Source organism: Halichoerus grypus, chromosome 7, assembly GCF_964656455.1.
Source record: "Halichoerus grypus chromosome 7, mHalGry1.hap1.1, whole genome shotgun sequence".
Classification (NCBI taxonomy): Eukaryota; Metazoa; Chordata; class Mammalia; order Carnivora; family Phocidae; genus Halichoerus; species Halichoerus grypus.
In genome coordinates, this window is record NC_135718.1 from 87394277 (window position 1) to 87421984 (window position 27708).

Sequence of the window (27708 nt, forward strand, 5' to 3'; positions counted from 1 at the left end):
AAAAAGTTTACTTAAAAAAAAAAAAAGCAAATGACATTCCGATAAATAGGCCCAAATCAGATTTGCTTCATCATAGCAATACTTAAATATCTTTCATTTGCAAATGAGAAATACAGAGCCATTCAAAATGCAAACTATTGCCTATAAGGATATCCATGAAACAGATTACTGGTCCAGTAATTCAAGATCCAGATTTTGTTCAAAACCTGTAAAACTAAAGGTTACTGAGACAGATGAGCAATGCACCTTTCATCAAGTTAAGCAAAGACCTGGGACCTGGCAGCAATAAAGACGGGAAGAATCAGAGCACAGAATCGGAGTTATCAGCCACACTTCAGAGAGAACAAATTCCTGTAGCTTCCAAGACCAAATGGAGGAAAAAAAAAAACCCCAAAGCAACAAAAAGACTGGACTGCTCTTCCATCTTAATCCAAGATAAAAGGACCCCCATAAAATGCACTATGGGGACAAGACGAGATGGCACAGTGGCCTTCATAAGAAGCCATGGGGACACATGCAGTCTGTGAGCTAAATCTTCAAAAAGGAGAGTTATGCTCACTCTTCGCAAACAACTCTTGGGAGCAATAAATCCTCACTGTTGTTTCGGTTCACACAGGGGTATTAATGACTTAGTTTCAGATGGAAATGATTTTATGATTAGGACTAGCCCGAGGACAGGTAAGTCCATTTCCACCTGAGGGATGTCACACACAAACGCAAAGATCAAGGGTGTGCGTGGCTCTCGCCTCCAGAGAGGCACTGGACCCCGGCCATGTTTACCGGCGCCCCACTCAACATCAGTAGCCAAAAATGACCCTCAGCGGAGTGCTCACACTAGGACAACCTCCCTTTGGAGACTCTCCAGCAGGCAAGCCAGGAGAAACAGATCATCTCGACCTGCTTCTTAGCAGACTTCTACACTAGCCACAAAGCTCTTTCGAAGTACAACGGTCTGCACCACAAACCTCCCTTCCCAGACATGTGCAAACAGTCTGATTTTCATGAGTCCCTGTGGCACATCAGAGAGGCCAGTCCCGGCCCTGACATTGCTCGGGGGCACCTGCCATGGGGGTCGGGGCACCTGCTCGGGGGTCTCTCTTGTCTCTGCTTGCTCTTTCCTCACTCCTGTGTTTTCCCTTCCAGTTCAGTCAGCAGTATCTGTGGGCGATGCTTCACCAGGCTCCGGTCCTCAGAGATAAAGGCCACGGGACACAAAGCAGCCCCTCAACGACACGGGCCCACGTGTGTGTTGCCATACGTGGCCCCAGGGGGCCTGGTGTGCGGCACGTGTGGTGCCCGGATCCAACTGCGAGCCTCCACAGCTGCCTGAACTTCTAGCCTTCCTCCACAAACCTCCGACAGCTACCTCTTTCAGTGTATCCCAACGTGATCTCTGCGAAACGCTACCAACCGTCTTCAAGCACGAGCAGCTGGTCTGCAAGTCACCCCAAAGGTTACTAGTTCCAAGAACCAAGAGGCTGCCTCTTCACTCCCACGGCCAGGGCACTCCTTCCACATGAGCCTCGGCCAAGCCGACCCAGGAACTCGAGTGCTCACTAGGTACGTACCAAAGCCCTAAGCTCTACCTTTTCTGCAAAACAAAATTAAGGAGACCATCTTCTCCATTAATATGCATACATTTTATAGCCTACTTCCTAGACTGAGAGAGTTTAAACTGTTCTTGGAAACACTCCATTTTGTCCACTTGGGAGAAAATAAAAAATTATACTTGTGTAAAATGGGGAAGAACAGCTGACTTTTTTTTTTTTAGGTACGACGTTCTGGTATGAGTTTCTGTATTTACACTAAAAAAAAAAAAAAAGAGTAACGACCTAAAAAGCTAATATCAGAACTATAAATTTAAATAAACTCCAGAGTTGGCAGAATTTCTTGCTTGCTCTTTTAAAATTTTTCAAAATGATCTTGCATATTTGGCTTTCCAACACAAAGTGCTGGAAGTAAAACAGTACTGAGAAAGCAGTGACATAACACGTAATACACTGCCAGACAGACCCGCCGCGCACTGAAACAATGGCATGTTCGGACCCCAGGCCCTTCTGAGAGGCTGGCCTGTCTCTCAGCCTTTCCAGCTGAGGTCCCACTTCTGAAGAGATGAATCCCTGTCCAGAAAGAGTTAATCAGGATAAGGGTGGCTGACACAGGAACCAGGCCCTTCTTGCCAACACACACCCCAGCACTCGTCAGTACGGACCCATGGCTCTACCTTCCTCCTCCTCGTCGTCATCACTGGACTCGCTGACATGCACGCTGACGGCAGTGTTCGGAGAGTCTGTCCATTCAAAGTACACCCCAAAGCCAATGTCATAATTGTCTGTAGCAAATTCCCAAAAGAGGTATGATCCTTCTTCATGGGTGGGGACTCGAACAGTGACCACTTCTCCTCGGCCCACTGTAATCACGGAGTCTGCATCCTGCCGAATCTTCTCTTTAAAGTCTTTGATCTGGGGTCGGGTCCACATGGACGGAGCTGCTATCACTGGAAGAGATTCTAAAGGCAACAGGAATTATGCTGAAGAGGATGAGCCTTCACCTGCAGGCGGCCAACTCGCACGGGACCCCTGCCCGGCTGCAGTGAGGCGCCACGTGCCATCTGGTCTCCCTGAGGGTCAGGGACTCAGAGGAATGTCCGGGCTCCCCAGCCAAGTGTCCCCCCGAACTGCAGCATTTACCAAAGTCACCAGGCATCAAAGGTCACCACACCACTTCAAGGAACACACGCAATCCACAATCTTAAAAGAGATTTTTCTCTACACTCTGATCACGTATGGGGATTTGAGACTGACCTTGGAAACCTCCTAGCTGGAGCCAGGGAAACCTAATAACGAAGAGTGTCTGGACTTAGGAATAAACTCACTTTTGGATCTGGACAAAGAAAGCTAGGCTTTGACTTCAGTCTCTCTGTCAAAAAAAATAAAACCCTTGACCTCTGAGGATCCCAAAGTTCCAGGGGCTATTCTAAAGGAGCTCACAGAAACAGAAACACTTGGACAGGATGGCACCGCTAGGGACCGAACAGAAAGGGGGAAAGTCTTCTTGCTGAGCAGCGTCTATGTGCACCAGACCACTCAGCAGGTTCTTCAGACGCAGTCGCAGAACCTTTAACAAAAGATTCATTTGAAAATACTGGGAGACCTGGGGCACCTGGCTGGCTTAGCCAGCGGAGCCTGCAACTCTTGACCTTGGGGTCATGGGTTCCAGCCCCCACACTGGGTGTGGAGATTACTTTAAAAAAAAAATACTGATAAACTCTTATAAGGATAAAAGGGAAGAGAGGTTAAACCATGGAATTTTCAAGGTCTTATCCAAAGCTGTTTTCAGTTACTTACTCTAAAAAGACAAGGCAGATGTCTGAAACCAACTTCCCTACGAACCACACCACCACTCAGCCCACCTTAGTGTCTAGTCTTGCTTCGGCTTTCTCGGCTCAGGCTTCTCTTCCCCAGGAAGCCCTGCTGACCTCTGCCACTCAGTCACAGTCCCCACATCACACACTCTCGACCTACACAGTGCCTCTCTCCCCACCAGAGCCCTTACTTGGCTACGGTTTACATCTTGTGTGTCCTTCTCCCTCACATTGTCCCCCTATGCTCAGAAAATCTTCAGTCAGTTGCTGAAGGAACGAATGAGCTGCCCGTAAAAAGCTAGACCTTTGAAAATGCTAAGTTATCTTCTGGTACTTTAGTCTCAAAAAATACTGCAATATTTGGTAGGCAGCCTCCAAGATGCCCCTGACCCCGTGATCCTCACGTCTGGGTATTCACGCACTTGGGAGGTCACCGGCCACAACATACCAGGGTTGGTACGTGTGGCCAACAGAATACTGTGCAAGTGCCGATGCAGGACTTCCAAAGTTAGAGTGTGAAAGACACTGCCACTTCTGCCTTGTCCCCTCGGATCACGTGCTCTGGAGGAAGCCAACCACTGCGTCCAGGACGCTCAGGCCGAAGGACAGGCTTCGCAGGGCAAGGAACTGTGGCCTCCTGCCAACAGCCAGCCCCAGCTTGCCAGTCATGGAGGGAAGCACCATGGAAGCAGAGCCTCTGGTGCCCGTGGAGCATCCACCCGACTCCAGTCCCAGCCAGCATTGTGTCCAAAACCCCATGGGACCAGAACCACCACCGCTCAGCTAAGCTGCTTCCCAAAACCCCAGTAATCTCACCCGCTGTGTGAGACAGTAAACGGCTGTTACTGGAAGCTGCTAAATCTGGGTACGATTTGTCACACAGCAACAGATAACCAATACACACCCAAAGTGTCCAAAAATCCTCTGATGTGCTCTTCTCTGCCTATTCTAAGGGTCACCAGAGGCATCGGATTCAGACTCAAAAGGGTACAAAAGCATTCAACTCTCACAAATATGTGATTGCTCTCCAAAGCCAGTGAGCCTGACTCCTGCCTTGCTTTCCATGAATCTCAGTTATGACATCTGGATGGACACACACATGCCAAACCATACCTTTGGGTCCATTCTCCACGGCTTCTTCCGCAGCTTCTGGTTCAAGTTCTTTCTCTGGGTTGTCAGTGTGAGTTTTGGCCTGTCCGTTGACTGACATCCTATCGCCCGGTGCCGCTGCGTTCACTTTTGATGACGCAGGCAGAGAAGCCCCCGCGACTGCTACTTCCTGCTGTTTCTGTAAGGCTGCCTACAAGTGGAGAAACAGTGAAGACACACTGACCAGGACGGCTAAGGATGGCACACTTACCCTGGAATGCACTCTGACCCCGTGTTTTTGTCCTACTAAAGCACTGTGCTTCAAGAAATTACTGATAGGGGTGCCTGGGGGGGCTCAGTTGGTGAAGCGTCTGCCTTCGGCTCAGGTCATGATCCCAGGGTCCTGGGATCGAGCCCCACGTCGGGCTCCTTGCTCGGCGGGGACTCTGCTTCTCCCTCTCCCTCTGCCTGTCCCTCCCCCTGCTGTGCGCTCTCTTGCTCTGTCAAATAAATAAAATCTTTAAAAAATTAGTAATAGACTTTTATCAGTTTTATCTTATCTATGATGAGTATTAGTAGGATAATACCGAGCCAACAGCTAAAAATGCTGAAAAATTATCATGGACAAAAACCTGGGTCACGTTTTTGTGACCTAAAGATCATTAGAAAAACTAACCAGGAAAAATTAAAGTAGATAGAAATAATCAACCCCAAAGACAATTATATGCAAAAATTGAACACAGTAACATTTGTTCTTAAAACCGACAGAAGAAAATCTTGATAAAATTCAGATACATAAAATCTGAATCAAGAAAATTAAACTTGGTAGTAATAAATGATCACAGAGGAAAAATCACGAAGGCAAAAGCTGTAATTAGTAAAATCCGATATGGGGCCCCAAAGTAATCAATCAAATATGGGCGATTACTCTAATATGGACAAAAATAATTAATAAATGAAATCTTCACCATAAACTATACACAGAAAAACATCACAATTGAACTGAAAACTGTAAATCATGTTATAAAAAATATCAACCTAAGAATTAAACAGGCTTACAAAATGGAGCTTGAGGCCAAAAGACTTTCTTAATGACAATTCATCACTGTTATTAAAATATGTACCTTCATAAAAATGGAATTAAAATGTCCCAAGTCAAAATGGAAGAGTAAAAACATCTTAAACACAATGGACAACTATCTGGGGACATTCCCCTCTTCTATCAAGACGGATATTAGTATTATTAGATATACCTAAGTGTTGTTACTTAAGCAACTTTTGGGAAAACTTTGAATTATATAGAGAGAAACATGTACAAATCATAAACAAATGTACAACCTGATCATTCTTCATAAAACAAACATACCCACGTAAGCAACACCAGGTCAAGACATTATCTGCATCCAGAATTCTCCTTTTGACACACTCCCCGACCCGTGCTGCAAGGGTAACAACTAAGCTGACTTAAAACACTACATATCTGCTTTGCCCGTTTTTCGACGTTATATAAACGGAATTGTATAATAAATGTTCTTTTTTGTGTCTGGCTTCTTTTACTCGACATTATTTTTGCAAGGTTCATTCATAAGGTTATAAATAATTGTATTTTGTTTGTCTGCACTGCTATGATATTCCATTGTGAAGATACAAAATTTATCCATTTTACTGTTGATAAACATTTGGGCATTTAAGTAACTCTACATTAAAACATGAAGTCATAACTGAGCTTACGTTTACAAAAGTAAAAAATAAAATAATGAAACAAAGAAAACATAGGAAAAAAGCCTTTATAATCTCACGGTTTAGGGATAATGACATATTTCTACATACCTGTACACAAATTCAACATATCATCTACAATCCAAGTACTTCCATGAATAGCAACGCTTTCTTCTGTGGTTAACACAGGCTGGTAATACATGTAAGATTTTAAAATACCTCCTTTCAAGGCCTAGATTCTCAGTCATTCCCACATGAGTTTTCTAGAAAGAGTACCAGCTTCCCGAAAAAGTGCATACAACCAAAACAAGTCGGCACACTCAGAACATTCACTGCGTGACAGGACAGCTAGAAAAGCATTTCTGTGGATGATCAGCAGGCCCAGCTCAGATGGCTGCTCTCCAGGAGGCCGTGCTTGAAATCCTCCAGCAGAGTGAACAACTCCCTTGGGGATCCCACTGCCCACAAATATACATCTATTACAAACAGCAGATCATTATGATTTATTTACATCATCTCTCATCTGTACTTTGGGAAGGTTTTAAAAGCACAGAAAGGTACAGGAACAAACACCCACGTAACTACACCTCCAAATGAACAAGTGTTAGCACTTTGTCATTCTGCTCAGTATTTATACAAAAATCACTACTTTATGTTCCTTCCCCAGTGCCTTTCCTTCTCCATTCCCAGAGACCACCAGTCAATGTGTAAAACCGAGTTCCATCACTGTAATCTAAATTACGGATTCCAGATCCTTCTCTTCCACAGATTCTTGGTTTGCCCTACTTGACCAAGTTTGTTCTCACTAAATGACAGCAACCTATAAACAGGGCAGGGCGTGTGAGCTATCCCACTGGAAAACCATCTCAAAGCCCATCTCAAAGCCCTATAAGCAGGAAGAGGGAGTGGTACGCTCAAGCAGAAACAGGCTTTCCAGGACAGAAAAGAAATCCCTCAGAAAAGCCACTTACTGTCTTGAATAAACTCTGGGGTGACATCCTTTTCAGCTTATGAATGACACAAAATCTGCAAGCTTTTTTAACTTCAAGGGATAAGGTATTTTAAGTAAGGATATTAATTTCCAGAGAATTTAAAGAGGTTAGCAAAACAATCAAGGTCACTTCATCTGACAAGAAATGTTGAGCAACTATAATGTCACACACTTTCTTCCTGTGGACTGACAGGTCATAACTACTTTCTAAGTGGAAAGTAAGGAAGTAAAACTTCGCCAGATTCACCCCAAGAAGGCATTAGTGCCTCTGCCCGGTGTGAAAAGGGAACACAAATCAGCGATCTGCCATACGTACACAACACTTTCAAAGAGCAACTCTTTTTCTCATTTTGGTCCTCTGAGAGTTCAGGGAGGTGAGCGGGATCGGTACCGGGATTTTTTTCTCCCATTCCCGCTCACTGGGAGAAAAGGCAGAAAAATCAGAGCTGTAGGTAACTAGTCTGATATCAAACAAGGTAACGGCGAAGCCAGGACCGAATCCAAGTGTTACCTTGCTCTTCTTCACCCCACGCTCTTCATGCTACGCCACCTACGCCAAGTCCCTGGGGGTAGGGAGCTGGAGGGACTAGCACTGTGGTGCAGGGGGGCACAGTCTCGCTCTAGCACCTCACGCAAACATCTAGATGACCAGCCCGCAAGACCCGCTGACAGCCTGAGGGGACCGGTCCTCCCACGGGCAGCCGCCCCAGCCTAGGGCCGCCCACTGCCTGAAGGACACGGCTACCTAACTTGAACACGAATCACCCAGGATCACCAACAGAGTCTGCCCCAGACTCACTGGAATGACACCCGGTGTGCACGACCCCCGGATGCCCCGTGGTCACGTCGTTTTTTGCCTCCATGTCACCTGTCTGCTTTCGTAACTGCCCGTGCACCCTGAGTCTCCCCACAAGGCCCCTACGAGTCACGTTCTCCTTTGAAGCTAACGGCGCGGAGCGGCTGAGCCCGGCGAGGAGGGGGCCCCGGCGCACCTGCTGCTGGGCGAGCTGGGCCTGGTAGAGCTGCTGCATGTACTGCTGGTAGTGCTGCTCCTGCAGCTGGCGGACGAGCAGCTGCTGCTGGTCCAGGCTGCCCGGGTACTGCTGCGCCGCGTACTGCTGGAACTGTACGGCCGTCTGCGAGTTCAGGGCCGCCATGATCTGCTGCCTGAAACACCAGAGACACACACTCGTCGGGCTGCGGGTCACAGGTCACGGCTCGCGGCCAGAGCAGACGGCCCCGTGGCTGATCTGTACCACTGGTCACCCCGCGCAAGGACTGAGCTGGGCATGCCTTCCCACCCGCATGTGGTGCCGCGGGCCCAGAAGAAAGGCTTCAGATAAGCCACTGGGCTTCTCTCTCACTTTTCACTGAGGGTTTTCAAGGAAAATCTGGGATGGAGAGGGAGAAGGATTCCCGTGTCGGATCCCCATCGTCCCCATCGTAACTACGAACAGTCGCTGGGCCCTGACTGTGCGCCAGGTGCCGTTTGCTTGCAGGTACCAGCCACCTGGGCGGAGACAAGGCTTCAGATGGGAGGCGGTGCCGGCGTTCGGGAACTTGCCCGAGATCACTCTGTGGGAGCGGCCAGAGCCGGGATGTGGTCAGGCAGGCCGGCATCAGCACGGACTCCCAGCAGGACGCTGTCAGAGGGCGCCCTGTCATCTACGGCGGGGGCGTGGGGGGGGGGGCACGACATGACAATGACAGTAACATTCAGCTGTCGGCCACGGCTTCTCTACCTGAACACTCGGAGAGCCGGAAGAGGCAGGACAGAAACCAGAACGTGTCACGAGCAGCCCTGGTAAATGTAAGTAAAGCCAGGGAAACTCTGCAGCTCTCAGGCATTTCATTTAAAACCTGCCTTCGGGGTGCCTGGGTGGCTCAGTCGGTTAAGCATTTGCCTTCGGCTCGGGCCGTGATCCCGGGGTTGTGGGATCGAACCCCATGTCAGGCTCCCTGCTCCGTGGGGAGTCTGCTTCTCCCTCTCCCTCTCCCTCTGCTGTTCTCCCTGCTTGTGCTCTTTCTTCCTCTCTGTCAAATAAATAAATAAATAAAGCCTGCCTTCCAGAACAACACTGAAAATAGTATCTGAGCACACTTGGTTTAGAGACAGTAATTTCTGTTATTATAAATCTCATTTTCTCTCCTACAGGCACCACAGGCTTCCTACCTCAGTTATGTGACCAATTTAACAAAGTTCAGAAAGCCATCTCTCAATAGACAGATAAATAAGTAGACAGATGAGATAAAGCAAAATCTCACAAAGTCCTGCACTGAACCCGACACTTGGCCCAACCAGGGCGCTGCCTGCTCCCAAAGATGTAGCATTCCTAGTCTCTCCCCAAAGCGGAATGAGGCCCTAGGTTGCTCTGCGACCAGCACTGAAGCCTTTCTGAGGAGCCGCTGAGAGATAACGAGACATCAAGAGACTATCACGCTCGGGCGCCTGGGTGGCTCAGTTGGTTAAGCAACTGCCTTCGGCTCAGGTCATGGTCCTGGAGTCCCGGGATCGAGTCCCACATCGGGCTCCCTGCTCGGCAGGGAGTCTGCTTCTCCCTCTGACCCTCCTCCCTCTCATGCTCTCTGTCTCTCGTTCTCTCTCTCTCAAATAAATAAAATCTTTAAAAAAAAAAAAAAAAAAGAGACTATCACGCTCTCTGGTTTCCTCTAGACGCCACGCCCCGCCCCCCCCCACCTCAGACCTTCCTCCCGCACGTGCGGTGTCAACCCCTTCCTCCCTGTCCCCACAGCTCCCTCCTGAAGAACCAGTCCCTTGTGACGCAGCTGCTCTCACAACCCTGAACGAGAGATGGTTTCAGGCCCCATCCTCTGTCCTGGGGCTCTGTCCTGGGGCTCTGTCCAATTCCGGCCAGTCTGTCGGACGCATGAAATCCTGGACCACACAAATCCACACCAGGACAGCCTCGTGTCCACCAAGGCAGAGAACAGAAGGGGCGAGACAGACATACAACTGGGAATCGAGACAAGATCACCAGGACCCAGGGACAGAGCCAGCAAGCCACCTCAGCTCCCGCTCTAGTCCCTGGGTCCTGGTAGCTAACCCCAAGCCCTTTCCTTTTCGCCACCCACTGAAGCTTGAGCCGAGGCCCCCTGGGGAACGTGACAGACCACCGGTACAAACGGCGGGAGCCGAGGGGCGTGCGCCTCCCAGCACACAAGTCACAGAGTTCTCCCAAGGCGCGGCGCCCGGAGGCCATGGCGGTCCGGCTCTCCCGCTTCAACGAACAAGCAGTCCGACCCGCTTACTTCTGCTGCTCCAGCCGAAGCCTCTCCTCTTCTACTCGCCTCCTCTCCTCTTCCTCCCGCCTCAGCCTTTCCTCCTCCTCTCTCCTGCGCTTCTCCTCCTCCTTCTGCAGACGCGCTCTTTCTTCCTCTTCGCGCCGCCTCCGCTCCTCCTCCTCCTTCCTACAAGCGAGGACAGACACGGTGAACCCTGTACAACGAATCCTGCTTAAACATCACTGAAGACTTTATTTCCCAGTGAAAACTGACACACTCGGAGAGAACGAAGTGGTCATATTATCGAAATTTGATATGCATACACTCGGCTGGTAGAAATTTATCCTGTGGGGTCAATCCCACAATCCGCAAGAACACAGCAGAAATAATTACGGCTGCGCGGCAGAAGAGAAAGGTGTCCACCAGTAAGAGACCACTGAGATCATGATATGCCCACCCTGAAGGTTTCCCTCACCTACGCTCACAGCGTCACAGGCTTTCCGTTCCCACTTTTTGCTGTGGTTGTAATTAAGCTTGCGCAAGAAATTCAGCCACATGCCTGCCTACCGTCAAAGTCTGTGCTCCGCGAGGGCAAAAGCTGCCTATCTCCCAGTGCTCCAACCTTGGAGCCGAGCACAGTGCTAGAAAGAACAAGCCCTCAACTCATGTGTCTAAAATGAATAAGGCACCCCAAAATGCCACGTGGCCACGAAAAAAACCCACGACTATATGGCCTGACACGCACTTAATATACTTGTTTAATGAAAAGAGCAAGGAAATAACAGGAAAAGGTCTGCAAAGAAACACCTTAACTGGGGGCGTCTGGGTGGCGCAGTCGGTTCAGCGTCTAATTCTTGCTTTCGGCTTAGGTCATGATCTCAGGGTCCTGGGATGGAGCCCCCCATCAGGCTCCAGGCCCAACATAGAAGTCTGCTAAACTTTCTCTCTCTCTGTCCCTCCTCCATGCACTCTCTCTCAAATAAGTCAGTCTTAAAAATACACCTTAAATGTGTCCTTTCTCATCTATTGAGAGAAGAGAGCGATTAAAAGCAAGGTGGGGGGGAAGGTTTTCAGTCTGTGCGTCACATACTGCCATAAATGAAAAATATTTATATCGCATGTATCTGTATATTACTTCTGAAATTTTAAAAAATGTCAAAGCTCTGACTTTAAAAGAGAAATAGAAGAGCTAGAAATGCAGGTGCCGCCTCTATCCAGCTCTCGCCTGCTCTCAGCTCCTTTCCCGGGGGGAGCACAGACCCCACGGCAGGAAGAGCGGGTGCGCTGCCAGCTGAGCGCGGTATGGAGGGCAGGACGGCTGAGGGTGGTACGCAGGTGGTCTCTGAGGATCTAAGGGGACACCATTTCTTGGTCCTACAAGAACTGCTCGGCTTACCCCATTTTCCTCCCCGAACTCCTGTAAGTGATGAACAGCATATTGGAGGCACAGCCAAGGCTCAAAACAGCAATAATGTGACCTACTTCTAACCTGTCACAGCTGGGAGAGGGCAAGATGTTCCACAGCCAGAGCTGGGCCTGTAGGACCGAGAAAGTCTAGGCTTAAACACTTTCAAAGGGTGCCAGATGGATTTCATCTCACGAAAGAAGTACATTTTTTAAAAAGATTTCATTTATTTGAGAGAGAGTGAGAGAGAGAGCATGAACAGGGGCAGAGGCAGAAGGAGAAGCAGACTCCTCGCTGAGCAGGGACTCCGGGATTATGACCTGAGCCGAAGGCATACGCTTAGTGACTGAGTCCCCAGAAGTACATTTTTTTTTTTTTTTTCAGAGTTCAGCATGAATACTTTTATATAACTGAAGGAAATTAAGCCACATGTTGAAGATGAACTGTTGAGAAAATAGTGCATTTTAAAAAGGAGATTCCTATAATCAATTGACCATTCCATTCACATTAAAGCACTCATAATTGAAGTTTTTTTTTTTTTTTAGATTTTATTTATTTATTTGACAGAGAGAGACATAGCGAGAGAGGGAACACAAGCAGGAGGAGTAGGAGAGGGAGAAGCAGGCTTCCCCGCGGAGCAGGGAGCCCGATGTGGGGCTCGATCCCAGGGTCCTGGGATCACGACCTGAGCCGAAGGCAGACGCTTAACGACTGAGCCACCCAGGCGCCCCGAAGCATTTTTATTTTATGTACAGTGTGTTGGCATTAAAGTAGGTATCTTGGGTATCTGCAGTTAAGGCAGGTTATCCTGGATGACCAATTCAAGGAAGTTCACTTAATCCAACTTAATGAAGCCTATGTCCTTCGCGTACTGACGGAAACACTGGCGGCACATATTGAGGCCGTATTTCCGGATCAGACCGTGCCGGTTTGAGCGGACGCGGCAAGAACGAGAACCCTGGCCAAATTTCCTCAGATGGCTCCAGTACAGCTGCTGGTGACCCATCTTGTTCTCTCGGATGCAACGAGGCAAAAAGCCCCAGAAGTACATTTTTAAAAGGAAAAATGCAGTTTTACATGTTAAGATGACTAACTTTTCAATTTACCACTAAGAATCAAAACTTTTTCTTTTTTTTTTGAGCAGCAAAGCAAGGTTTATTGATCGATAGTAAAGTGATAGCACAAAACTCCCAAAGAGCTCCGGAGGGACCCAAGAGGGCCCTAAAAGTTTTGCCCGAATCAAAACTTTTCCTTTGGATAAAAACAATCTTCCTTTGGATAAATATCTTCTGAAAATGTATTTTTTTCTTTGAAGATTTTATTTATTTATTTGACAGAGAGAGACACAGCGAGAGAGGGAACACAAGCAGCGGGAGTGGGAGAGGGAGAGGCAGGCTTCCCGCTGAGCAGGGAGCCCGATGCGGGGCTCCTGCGGTCCTGGGATCATGACCTGAGCCGAAGGCAGACGCTTAATGACTGAGCCACCCAGGCACCCCTGAAAATGTATTAAACTACTTCCTATCTCCTTAAACAGGAATAAATTACACCTAGTGCTGTCTGTTGATGACTCAGGAGTTATAACTACATACCTAAGAACTGTCTATGTCCTAATACTGTGATGGAAAGTTTATCTTCGTATCAGTGGCCCCTGACTGCTACGCTTTTTTTATAATTCTTGTGTCTATTTTTCCTGGTTGCTGTCTTCTTCCTATCAGGCTGTTTTCTGTTCCAGTCCTGGTTAAAGTAAGAAAGCAGAGAACCAACGGTTTCTAAATTAAGTATCTGAGGAAAAAAACGGCTTTATAGTGTCATTTTCATTACTCAGATATTTCAGATAATCAAAGTTACTGAAAATATAACCTCTAGATAAATAAGGTGTTAACTGGGGGCACCTGGGTGCGCAGTCGGTTAAGCATCCAACTCGGTTTCGGCTCAGGTCGTGATCTCGGGGTCGTGAGATTGAGCCCTGCGTCGGGCTCTGCGCTTAGCAGGGAGTCTGCTGGGGATTCTCTCTCCCTCTCCCTCTGCCTCTCTCCCAGCTTTTGCTTTCTCTCTCACCCTCTCTCTCAAATAAATAAAATCTTTTAAAAAATAATAATAAGGTGTTAACTGTAATGCTGTTGAATTCACAGTCATGACAAAAAATCCCATCAAAATAAATAGTGTATTCAGCAGCATTCCCACCCACCCCCTGGAAATAATTAATAAGCCGTCTGGGAGCCAGAGCCAATATGGATGTCTCCATAAGGCCTACCACATAGCACAGGTGACAGCCAGGATATGGAGCATAATGTTCTAGAAGCTCAAGGGAAACAACAGCAAAGAATGTTTCCTTTTGGGAGGGGAGAGCTACGGTGGAGCTTGCTCAAAACCTCAGTGTAACCAGGACAAGAGGAATGTTGCCACCAGATGGAAGCAGCAGCCCCCTGCCCCCCAAACTCCTAGTACGAATACCTGCTCACACAAGCAGGTTTGAACAACTGCCGTAAGAAGTGGGGGTCTGGGGGCGCCTGGGTGGTTCAGTCGGTTAAGCGTCTGACTCGATTTCGGCTCAGGTCACGATCTCAGGGTCGTGAGATCAAGTCCTGCGTCAGGCTCTGCGCTCAGTCTGCTTGAAATTCTCTTTCCCTCTCCCTCTGCCCTTCCCCCTGCTCGTGCGCTCTCTTTCTCTAAAAATAAATAAAATCTTAAAAAAAAAAAAAAGGGGGAAGTGGAGATCCATAGGCAGTGGGACACGTGATCTAGAACAGATATTCCATAAGGCAAAAGCATCAGGACCGGGGCTGCACAGGAATAAAGTACACCGTATTCTCGAACTTCACCTTTTCTTTTCTTGTTCTTCCTTCTCTATTTTGTGGGATGCAACATATGTTGAAAAGAGATGGCAACACCTATTTAGGAGCTTGACAAATTCTACCATGGCGTCCTCTTTAGACATGTTTCCCAGGGCCGCCCATTCTCTCCTGGAAGGAATAACAAGAAAAGTCATTACTGTCTCTTCCTAAGAGAGTAAGAATGTGATTTAATTTAAGCCTAAACGTGAAAAATTCTCAACGACAACTAAAATGCAGAATGATTCTACCATAAGCAAAAAGCTCAAAACTCAAGTTTCAACCAGGAGGCATTATCGATGTATTAAATTATGTGTGCCACACACAATCCACACCTACTGCTGTAAACTACAGTTCAGCTGCACTCCTGGTAACTTCCATACAAGCAAAGGGGTATCTGAGTCTGACTTTCCTTTCGTCACATTTTAGTCTTAACTGAATACAGTTCTCAGGGCACTGTTTTCTGTCACCACTCTGTGTATGTCCCAGTAAGGAAAGCAATGATTGTGTATTTTAAGTGGCTGCTTTTAATGTTATTTAGGAAGAATCAAATGAAGTTGTACTTGTCTTATGTTCATAATCAGATTAGTAAACTTCTTCCATATTATTTATCCATAAACCTCTCCAAGCCAAAAACAGATACACATCTGAAGACTCCAGAAGCTGCAAGCAAAAATGGCTGTTTCAGTCTTCCTCTAAGCTAAGGAACCAGCCGTTTGCATCTTAACCGATTCACTCTGCGCTCTTCTCAACACTACTCTAAGGTCATTATACAACAAAACACGGTTACCTCCTGTCATTCCCCAACACATCAAAGAATCCAACCTCAGGACAAGTGTCTGGATTATATGGACCCATAAGAACCTGCTTATGCAGTGCCACAAGCTTCAGTTTTTCCTCATAAGTTGGATGAAAGGCTTTGCCATCTTTTTCTGCAAGATAAAGAAACATGAAAACAATTAGAATTGGCAAAAAAAACGTATTTTCGGTGTTCTACGTTGAAGGTCCACTGTAAGGGATGCCACACACGGCCTGTGATGGATACAAATCTTATGGTGGCATTTGTATTTCAAATACAAAATTTTAACAGTCGGAGCCTAAGACAGAAATCCTTTATGCAGAGATTTTTTCCATGAAGCCGAGTACCAATATTTATGTTCAAACTTCTGCAGAGAAACCCATCTGTCAAGCTAACAGTCAGACACACAAACTGTTCTGCTGGACATCTTCTACCCATATCAAAAGTTGTGTAACAATCGTTTTTTAAAAGTTTAAAAAATAATTTTGCATCAGTCACCTTTCAGATGATCACGCGTAAGAGGTTATGCATACCTTGAAAGGCTATAGTCAAACGCATCGGTCCCACTGAGGCAGTGTGATGTGGTAAAGGGGCTCTGAAATGAGAGGTAAATCTCCTCTCAGACCTTTCCTAGCTGTCAGACACTGAACCTCTCTGTTCATCAAGGAAGTAAGGAGTCCACTGCTCCTTCAGAGGTAACGGGATAGTATCGATGATAGCTATCAGATCCTTTCCCCTCCTTCAGAGCATGGTTGGCTCTGGCAGGCTCCAACGGGCAATGAAGAGTGAAGCCAGTTTTGACCTGTGAAGACTTGGCTACCACCACCATTCAAAGCCGTATGAAAGTGGGTGCTGGTAAATATGGGAAATCCTTAGAGAACAGTTCTGCTTCTCTGATAAATGGTAGCATTGATTACTGACTGGTTCTAACAAAAGAGACTACCACTTAAACAAAGGTAGAAAGGAGTATATACTGCCTACGTATTTTATCCATGCACATAGTAGTCACCAAAATAAAATCACTGCTGAGACAAGAATGTGGGTTAAAGGTTATGAACAGGAAACTCCAAGGAGAAAAAAAATAGAAGTTGCCAATGAGCATCCCAAGATCCTTGACCTCACCAGTCAAGGAAATGCGAAGTTTTCATTAGATACCAAAGCCTCTGGCGTCATATAGGTCAAACAAGTCAGGTAACATCAAGAGTTGGTAAGAATGGAACAAAGAGGTATCCACTCTCCTATACTAATGTTGAAAGTATACACTGTTATCTTGGAAGACAATTCAGCAATTTATTTCAAAGGTAAAAATGTGCACACCCCATGACCCCGTCATTCCAATTCTTGTGGCCCATCCGTGATACTGGGGGATACAGCTGTTTTCTTGTTACCGTAAACAATTTACAAGTTCCTCAATAGAGACTGCTAAATAATGTGATATATTCACACTGTGGTATAAATGAAGCATTTATAGGAAACACTAAGTGCCAAAGCAAGCTGCAGAAAACGATATAGAATCGCAGCACACAATCTATCCCATCCATTCAAGCACTCCCCCAACCACATGCTTTAACATCTCTTAAATCAGATTCGGTTTTACAATCCAGTATTCTACAGTTACAAGAGTGCTTTTTCTTTCTAAATAATAGCATGTAAGATAACAGTGAGTCTTAGAATTGACAAAACACAGCACGTAAACACACCCACATGCATATTCTCCAGGTACCCTTACATGAAGGTAGATGCAAATAACAAAATCCAGGAGTCACAAGACAGGAGACCCAAGGAGTCTCTCAGAGAACTGAAGCCTTCCTTGTGACATCCAAACTTTCCAAGGAAAAGGTGTGGAAGGACAAACCCAACTGTTAAGAGGGACTGCCTCTAGGGAAAGAACCGGCAAAACTAGTGGATGAGGACTGAAGGAGAGTTTCCCATTTATATATGCTTGTTTATATATGAATTTTTTTTTCTGCAAGAACAAACTCATGCAATACTTGGAAAAAATAAACATGAGGAAAAAACCAAACTGTGGCACTGACCTTATTTAAAAAATCGGAACAATTCAGCAACCTGTGGACCTGCCATCGGTCTCTGCTACTGAGCAAACAGTATCACTAGACAATTAGTAACAAGAGCAGTAACTTCCTCTAAAGCTTTTCCAACAGGATTATCATAGTTCTGTATTTACTAACGAAAAGGTAACTCTCACTTCAAAATCGTACTCTTAGAATGCGATTTCAATTAATGACTGACATTATAGGAAACATTTTTATATTCATACTTTCAACTTACTACATATTGAGCCCGAGTGTAAATTCATTGCCGTCATGTAATAACTTACAAATTATTGAGGTTCAATTACAAATTTATAACATGGCAATACAGTAATCAGCTATAGCCAGGTGTGTATTTCAGGTATATATTTACTGCAAAGTATAACAGTTACACTGAGATAAAGAAAATATTTTATTTTTTGAAGATTTTATTTGAGAGAGAGAGGGAGAGCACAAACAGGGCAGAGGGAGAGGGAGAAGCAGACTCCCCACTGAGTGGGGAGCCTGACAGAGGGCTGGAACCCAGGACCCCGAGACCATGACCTGAGCCAAAGGCAGACACCCAACTGAAAAGATTATTTTAGAGCTCGCTTCTGACTTAGAAGAAAACAGATCAAAAGGTAATGAAGTAGACTTATTTCAACTCCTTAGGCTGGGCCAGGAGTTGAGTTAAATTCCATCACAGTAATCAAGATAAAGCAATATGGACTGGAGTTTACAAAACCAAAATATACCTTCGTACTGTCTTTCATGGAAAAACCAACAAGCTCAAAAGAGTTGCTATTTCATTCTCTTCCCAATGAAATCTCTCTGAAATACAACCCTGAAAAATTATCTTGGCAAGAAAAATGGTGTTATGCCTACTTATGTTGTATTATTTAAATTTTAAAAAATCTCACTATTCAACAATAACACAACACTTAAATTACAGTAATCCAGGGAACAGAATATACAGCTGTTAGACAATTATAAGGGATATACAGCATTTCAGAGAACAGGTTTACGATGTACTAACTAAAGTAAGTAGAATGAAAAATTATATATGATGTTTAGAATTACTTAAAAATGCCTACAATGCGGCCAGATACTACAGAGAATGTAGAAAGATAAAATTTTAAGAATTTGGGTGAGTGATTATACATACTATAGATCTTCCTTTTAAAAAATTACAGTTAATGGGGCACCTGGGTGGCTCAGTCGGTTGAGTGTCTGACTCCTGATTTCGGCTCAGGTCATGATCTCAGGGTCGAGGGATCAAGCCCCACGTCAGCTTGTGCTGGGCGTGGAGCCTGCTTTAGAGTCTCTCTTTCCCTCTCCCCATTCCCCTGGTACCCACACTCACTCTCTCTCTCTGCCCCCACACTCTCTTTCTCTAAATAAATAAATTAATTTAAAATTACAGTTAAGATTTTTCTTACAAAATTAGCTACTTAAAACCCTATTCTCAGATGTTAGATTGTTAAAATGTGTGAAACAATAGTGGCTACTTTGGGCTACCATTTACCAAAAAGCCTTTCTTTAATTTTGAAGATGCGCATAACCACCCTTAACCATCTACCTTTATTTTGTACAAATTAACCACCAGAAGTTTTCTTGTGTTAATTATGTCACAGATAGGGGCGCCTGGGTGGCTCAGTCGTTAAGCGTCTGCCTTCGGCTCAGGTCATGATCCCAGGGTGCTGGGATCGAGCCCCGCATCGGGCTCCCTGCTCCATGGGAAGCCTGCTTCTCCCTCTCCCACTCCCCCTGCTTGTGTTCTCTCTCTCTCCCTGTCAAATAAATAAAAAAAAAAAAAAAAAAAATTATGTCACAGATAATCATTAGAAACATAGCTTAGGGGCACCTGGCTGGCTCACTCAGTGGAGCACGGGACTCTTAATCTCAGGGTGTGAGTTTGATCCCACGTTGGGTACGGAGATTACTTAAAAAAAAAAAAAAAATTAAAAACTAAAAAAGAAAAAGGAAACATAGCCCAGAACAAGTTCTTCTCACTTTCACCAACTTGTGATGATTTGAAGAACAGTTCCAACTTCTGATCTATTAGTTGAAATAGAATTAAGGTTTTTCTTTTAAGATTTTATTTATTCATTTATTTGAGAGAGAGGGACAGAATCCCAAGCAGACTCCTGCTGAGCATGGAGCCTGACGTGGGCTCGATCCCAGGACCCTGTGATCATGACCTGAGCCGAACCCAAGGGTCAGACACTCAACCGACTGAGCCATCCAGGCGCCGCAGAAGGTTTTTGTTTTTTGAAACAACCAAAAAGGAACTATTCTAACTACATCGTTTTATCTTGAGCCTTATAAAAAGAAATTATGTGCTGGTGACTCAAGAAAGCTGTAGTGAGCCTGAGAAATAGGAGGGGCAGAGCACATGGCACAAGTTTCTTGCTTTATTCAGTCAGTATTCCTGGGATTTTGTTTTATTTTTTCCTTGGGGGCGGGGAGCCGAATTCTGTGAAAGTAGTTGCTTTGACCTAAGTAAATGTAAATAAAGATAAAATCAGATAGAAACCCCACTCACTGGAAGACCAAACACTTTCCTGATAAGTCATGTAATACAGGAATTTTCAAACCTACACACACAAATTTTACTTGCTGCAGGGAGAGGATTTGAAACTAAAAGGTCTAATGGATAAGGGGGAACTTTTTAGCCTATGACTACACCAGTTATTTTAATGGAGGGAGGGCCCATTTCTTATCAGGTAACGAATTTACTTCATTTCGAACACAGAACACTCAGTAGTATGAACTAGGAGCGGGGAAGAAGGGATTGGTGAGTAAACAAGGAAACTACTCATTAATCAGCAAAGTGAAAAAGTGACCCCCAGCCTAAAAAAGTGACTCATCAGGGTGAGTTTCAGGATTTCTGAATGCCATTTTAACATCTGCCCTTTTTATGCCTGACAGAATTAAGAATATACTGCCAATCCATAAAGAATTTTTCAAAAGAGGAATATGTTTTGGGGCACCTGGCTGTCTCAGTCAGTAGAGCATGGACTCCTGATCTCATGGTTGTGAGATGGGAGCCTCACGTTGGGTGCAGAGATTACTTAAAAATAAAATCTTTAGGGGCGCCTGGGTGGCTCAGTCGGTGAAGCATCTACCTTCGGCTCAGGTCATGATCCCAGGGTCCTGGGATTGAGCCCCATGTCAGGCTCCCTGCTCAGCGGGAAGCCTGCTTCTCTCTCTCCCACTCCCCCTGCTTGTGTTCCCTCTCTGGCTGTCTCTCTGTCAAATAAATAAATAAAATCTTTTTAAAAAATAAATAAATAAAAATAAATCTTTAGGGGTGCCTGGGTGGCTCAGTTGGTTGGGCGTCTGCCTTCAGCTCGGGTCATGATCCCAGCATCCTGGGATGAAGCCTCGCATCAGGCTCTCTGCTCAGCGGGGAGTCTGCTTCTCCCTCTGTCTCTGCCTCTATCTCTCATGAATAAAGAAATAAAATCTTTAAAATAATAAAATCTTAAAAAAAAAAAAGAGGAATACGTTTTAAGTGTTAGTTCTGGTCAAGCAGTCAAATCTGTTCACCACCATGAACCCCAGCACTAAGCACCATGCTTGGTTCACCGGTACCACCAAAACCACGCCCAACACATCTCACTAAAGAAAACATTAACTTTATAGGTTAATTTCTGTGGGAATTAGCAAAACAGTACATCCATTCTTATGAATTGTACTGGCATTTCCGCAGAATCATTTACACACTTGTCAGTTTTAAGAACTGTTCTATGGGGGCGCCTGGGTGGCTCAGTTGGTTAAGCATCTGCCTTCAGCTCAGGTCATGATCCAGGATCCTGGGACTGAGCCCCACATTGGGCTCCCTGCTCATCAGGGAGCCGGCTTCTCCCTCTGCTGCTCCTCCTGCTTGTGCTCTCTCAAGCTCTCTGTCAAATAAATAAGTAAATAAAATCTTAAAAAAAAAAAAAGAACTGTTCTATAATTTTTTCTTTAAACTCTATTATTGGATCTTCAAATTAATCATCATTATTCAGGTTGGGGACAAAATTTATCTAAAACAAAAACAAAAAAACACAACAAAACAAAGAAAAGGAAACACATCAAACTGTTAATAGTAATAGTTATTTCTGAAAGACTAGATTACAGACTTTTCTTTATTCATTTTTTATTTTCCCAAATTTTCTTCAATATGCGTATATACTTTCATATTAAATACATATACACTTTTTTTCAACAAACATTTTTTTTAAAAGTCAAGACAACTTGGGCGCCTGGGTGGCTCAGTGAGTTAAGCGTCTGCCTTTGGCTCAGGTCATGATCCCAGGGTCCTGGGATCAAGTCCCGCATCGGGCTCCCTGCTCAACAGGAGTCTGCTTCGCCCTCTGCCCCCCTCCCCTCATGCTTGCACGCATGCATGCGTGTTTTCTCTCTTTCTCTCTCTCTCTCATGCATGCGTGGAAAAACAAATAAAATCTTAAAAAAAAAAGTCAAGACAACTTATCTTTCAGACTTTGGGACAAGGTTAACAAATCAATTATTCTCCTGAGGAATATACAAAACACAGGAGGATGTGCAAATAATCCCAACCACCCTTAGTACAGGACAGCACACACTGTGCTGATGTTCTCAACTTAAAAGAAAACGCAGAAATTGAAAACCCTTCACAATCTACACCACTAGGCAGACTATTAGTATTATAATAAAAAAAGTTACTTCTCTTTTACTCTTCAGATACCTCTGGTTCATACATCCCAGGATTTGTTTTGTTTAGTTTTCTGAGTTAGATGGGAATCATTTTCTTCTAAATTATTTTTGGATGTATGGGCATTAAATACGCTTAACAGGAAAGTTATAACTATCATTAACTACACAGAAAAAGCGGTGCCGAAACTAAAAAATCTTTAACTAGGACCACATTCCTACAGGAAAGTTCTATTTCAGGCCTGCCAGAAAGGGATAGACAGGCATCAACCTAGGTTCCTGCACTCACAGTTTAATGATTACAAAGTTATACTCAATTTTGGAATTCTGCTTTCTACGGCAACCAAAAGGACAAATGTAAATTATGCTTAGAAGAAGCTGCAGAGCTATTTTTCAGGTACCCATGTGTACAAACACAGCAATGAGAAGCAGACAGTGACCACTTCTACCACCTAAGGGAAGCGTTGACGGCAAAGCAAGTCATTTTCGTTTGAGTGGGCTGAATGAGATCACTTGTTGGCATCGCTCCAGCAACAATTATTAAAAAAAAGTTTATTTTCTATAAAACCAAAGACCGATAAAAGCCAGGTTAAAGGAGACAGACTAAAGCAGGGGTTGGCAAACTGGACCAGCTCTGCCCACAGCTGTTTCTGAAAGATCTGTGAGCAAAGAATGGCTTTATTTTTTAATTTTTTTAGAGTGGGGAGGGGCAGAGGGAGGAAGAGAGAGAATTTTAAGCAGGCTCCACTGGTCCCAGCGCAGAGCCCAATGTGGGGCTCTAACTCACAACTCTGAGATCATCACCTGAGCCGGAATCAAGAGTCTGATGCTTAACCAACTGAGCCACCCAATCACCCCTAAAGATTTTATTTTTAAGTCATCTCTACACCCAATGTGGGGCTTGAACTCACGAGACCAAGAGCTGCATGTTCCACCTACTGAGCCGGCCAGGCGCCCCTGAATTTTATGTTTTCTAAGGGTTGTAAAACAACAACAAAAAGCAAAACTGAACAAACAAAAAAGAATGAACATGAACATAGACCGTATATGGCTATTAAAGCCTAAAATACTATCTGGTCCTTTTAGGAAAAGTTTGCTGACTCTTAACTAGAAGAAGTATTTTTACTGTTTTTTTTTTTTTTTTTTTTAGATTTTATTTATTTATTTGAGAGAGAGAGAGCATGAGAGGCGGGAGGGTCAGAGGGAGAAGCAGACTCCCCGCTGAGCAGGGAGCCCGATGCGGGACTCGATGTGGGACTTGATCCCGGGACTCCAGGATCATGTCCTGAACTGAAGGTAGTTGGTTAAGAAGGCTGTGGCTTAACCAACTGAGCCACCCAGGCGCCCGATTTTTAGATATTTTAAAAAATCAAATATAATTAAAAGGATAGAAAACATAAACTTCTAGCTAACCATGATGGATTAAACACGCATGATCCTCAATGAGACCTCAATGAAAAGGAATATGGAAGGCAATTTAGAGAACCCTGGGAAGGTTCAGGAAGTGAAGGCTCTGGGTTCTTTAAAAGCTGGAGTTTAGATGGAGATAAGAATGCTGGTTGAAACTCTTAAGCGGCAGGTACCCCTCCCTCCTACTGTGTGGCAAGCCCAAGCACGCAGATGGCTACCTCACCCCTACCACAGCAGAGGCTGATGTTTACTAGAGAACATGAACTCACAGATGCTCCAGATGGGAGGACACCAGGCTGGGAGTGAACTGCAGGACTAAAAACAGAGAAACAGAAGTTTCCCTAGTAAATGGTAAACAACTCCAGCCACCCTCCCTTCTCCTGCCTGGTTCCTAAATGCTGACAACTAAGTTCATACATCCCAGGAAGGAGAGGGGAGTATTTGCAGGGGAAACTGGCCCCAAAGAAAAAACCTACAGTTACTGATTTGAAAGATACTAACGTTTGAGGGTTCCCCTATGAAACCTCTGCCTCTTCACCCAACAGTAAAGGCTTCTGCTCAAGGTTACAATTAGCTGCTCAGTGCCTTAACGTTTTTTTGAATGAATATCCAAGTATTACCCGACATTCAAGAAAGCTTCCAACATGGGAAAAAAGTCTAAAAGAAAAATTTAAAGATTTTATTTATTTGAGAGAGTGAGAGAGACCGCATGTGCAAGCGCAGGAGGGGCAGAAGGAGAGAGAATTTCAAGCAGACCTCACGCTGAGTGTGGAGCCTGATTCGGGGCTGAATTCCACAACCCTGAGATCATGACCCGAGCAAAAACTAAGAGTCAGACGCCCAACCTACTGAGCCACCCAGGCCCCCCCAAAAGAAAATTTTAAAATAAAACAAAACTAAATTTGTATTTAATATCCTCAGAGACATAAGCTGATGTGTCCATTAAGCAAAACAAGGTACCAGAAAGAAAGACAATTTAGACAGTAAAAACTCTTGGAAATGAAAAATGAAAAATAAATTTTTAAAAATCTTTCACAGGTTGGAAAATAGAGTTGAGACTATCTCCTAAAAGACAAAGATGGAAAAGATAACAGAATTAGAAGTTCAAGCCAGAAGATCCAATACCTAGTATTAACAGTATCAGAGTGTGAAGAGAGGAAAAAAAGAGGGGAATTTATGATGAAATAATACAAGAAAATTTCCCAGAAATGAAGGATGCAGTTTAGACACTAAAAGGACTATCAAACGATGAACATAATCATTCAAAAACTTACATAAACTGAAAGGTAATAACAGAAATTCCTGGACACTGGAGATAAGAAAAATTCTAAAAACTTCTAGGAAGAAAAACAGGTGACATACACAGGACCGGGAATAAGAAAGACTACAGACATCTTAAGAGTATGAAGACTGAAAGCTAGAAAACAATGGACTAATACCCTGAAATTCTGGGGAGACCCATTTTGAACTTTTGACCTCCAGAACTATAAGACAGTATGTGCTGTTTTAAGCCACTAAATTTGTGGTGACTTGTTACACTGATATTAGGAAACGAATGCAATCCACAAAACACATTTTCCCAAGCAACTAAACATATAAATGGCTTCTAAATTATGTTCTTATTAAGTTCATTAGTACTTAACTTTACAGTTCTAATAAGGCAGCATAATTGGATAATAGTATTATAATCACAGTTACCAAGCCCAAAGCTCTGAAAGATTAACATTAAGTCCCCACCTGAAATTAATTATACAAAGGATTATTAGTCTCACACCAGAAATCTTATTTTTCTCTTCTCTCTGGAGATGAAGGTAGAGGATGTAACAAAGTATTTCAACGTCCCTTCTAGCCTTTATTTCATGAAATGAAACTGTACAATCTATGAGTTGGAGAGGATATTCACCATCAGTGACTGAATTGCATAACCAAAGTTCAAATCCCCTCTGCAGATCCACTTGGCCTACAGCAATCTGTTACTGGACACACAGTATAAAAAAGATGCATATGACAACATCAGTAACCTAAAGTATGAGAGAGGGAAAAGTACAGTTTCTGTATGCTGTGGAAGTTACCAGTTTAACCTAATATAACTATAAACTATTCTACATAAGCCTCATGGTAACCAGAAAGAAAAAACCTGTAGCAGAGACAAAAAAGATTAAGAAAGAGGAAGCCTACCCACCTTGCAATTGCTACCTCATGCTTGAGCAGGTCCAGGGATGGGAACTCAGTGTCCCAGAGCATTCTATTCCATCCTCTGCATGGCTGTGATTTTTAGTTCTTTATTCTGACTTCACGTCTCACATTTCCATCCACAGTGTCTATTTCCGGTCCTCAGCATTAAGTAAAACACATTTAACCGATAAGACCTCAAAAGCCACAAAATACCTGTCATGGTTGCCCCAAGTTCTATACTCTCTGGGCTGAACATCCATAGCTCATTCCCTCGCCCCTCCCGAAGACCTGCATTTACATCCCCACTCTGCTATGTACATAATAGGGACTACTTATTTAACCAATAAAATGGAGGTTACCTTCCCCTTAAGGTTCTTGTGAGGGTTAGAAAAGTCCTGGTAGAGCGCCCGCACCAAGCACGGAGCAGCCATCATGGTAATGACAGCAGGGATCCGAAGTCCCACGCCCGGACAAGTTGCTCTCTACTAGACCAGCTCCATTTGTCTTTAACCCCACAGGATGATGCCTCAAACTAAAAGCATTATCCAGGGATTGTCTGATCTGTGCAGAGGAGAGCAGGACCATCTCTCTCCTCCCTCATCTTAGACACGGTATTTCCGCCAAACCAGCCTAAGACCAAATATGTTTTCTTCCGCAGCCCGAGCACACTGCTGACTCCCAAATAATATACTTTGAGTAAAATCCATCTTTTAGAAATACTAAAATTAAAATCACATCTCCTCTATGTTGGATTGAGAAAAACGTGACTGATAAATTCTTCTATTACTTGTAAGAAAGTATAACACGATGCAGTATTTCTGAGTCAATGACTATGAAACACTCTGGCCTAGCATGTACTAAGTGCTTAATAAAAGCTGACTTCTCCCAATTAATTCAACAAACCCGTAATAAATTCTCGGTAATCTTTCCTCTTTAACAACATAAGCAGCCACAGAATATCAACTGCCCCCAGGCACTCGGCTAAGAATTTATATATATAATTCCCTGTAACTCTCACAACAACCCCTGAGTAAAGGAAGGCACGGAATTAAAGAAACTGAGTGGCAGAACTAGGAAAAGGACCCGAGACAGTGTTGACTCCCGAGCTCAACTTCCTAAATACTGAGCCAGAGTAGACCTCATTTAGTGAACAGAGGAAAGTACCACAGTCCTCCCTTATCCACGAGGGATACATTCCAAGGCCTACCGTGGATGCCTGAAACTGTGAATAGTACCAAACCCTATATATAAAGTATGCTTTTTCCTATATGTATATATCTATGATAAAGCTTAATTTATAAAACTAGGCACAGTAAGACAATAACAACAAGAATAATTAATACCCTGTAATAAAAGGTAAGTGAACGTGGTCTCTCTTAAGATATCTTACTGTCCTGTCCTCACCCTTACAACGGCAGGAGATGATAAAATGCTTACATGATGGACAAGATGATGTGAGATGAAGGACGCCGGAGGATGACGCGGCGCTAGGCTACTACTGACCTTCCGCCGCCCCGTCAGGGGAGGATCACCTGCTTCCTGAATGCAGCTGACCACCAGGGAGAGCGAAACCGCGGATAAGGGGGAAACTACTATAAACATTATCTCCTTCTGGGTGTTGGTTACCAGAGTATGTACACTTTGTGGAAGTTCATCATGCTATACACCTATCACCTGTGTACTTTTCTGAATGTGTATTAAACAAACAGGAGGCCTCCGGCGAATGTTAAAATCACTTACATTAAACACACACACAAATATATACACACGTGTATAACCATATCCTCGAATCCAGTCTTCATATGAAAACTTTAGTTCAGCTCAAATTTAATATGAACTAGCAAATTAAAAAATCAGATGCTTGAGAGGTATTACTATTCTTTTTTTTTTTTTTATCTCCCCCACCCCGAGGTATTACTATACTTCGTGGCTGTAATTTCTTCTTTTTCTTGGTTCGGGGTTTTTAAAA

The 27708-nt window shown here is 44.4% G+C and overlaps 1 protein-coding gene and 1 pseudogene across 4 annotated transcripts in view; both read right to left on the minus strand.

The window, feature by feature from the left end:
- The window catches only part of ACBD3 (acyl-CoA binding domain containing 3), a 40476-nt gene that overhangs the window by 6932 nt on the left and 5836 nt on the right, over positions 1-27708 (minus strand). Inside the window, exons 2-7 of one of the 4 annotated variants that reach the window (XM_036118064.2) lie at positions 15433-15574; positions 14634-14774; positions 10434-10592; positions 8156-8330; positions 4478-4664; positions 2213-2509 (exon numbers count right to left, since the gene is read on the minus strand). In XM_036118064.2, the coding sequence (XP_035973957.1) occupies positions 2213-2509; positions 4478-4664; positions 8156-8330; positions 10434-10592; positions 14634-14774; positions 15433-15574 (1101 nt within the window). The remainder of the gene's footprint in view (positions 1-2212; positions 2510-4477; positions 4665-8155; positions 8331-10433; positions 10593-14633; positions 14775-15432; positions 15575-27708) is intronic. The other 3 variants (XM_036118065.2, XM_036118067.2, XM_036118068.2) reach the window with 3 other exon arrangements.
- LOC118551939 (small ribosomal subunit protein uS14 pseudogene) lies at positions 12543-12877 on the minus strand (annotated as a pseudogene).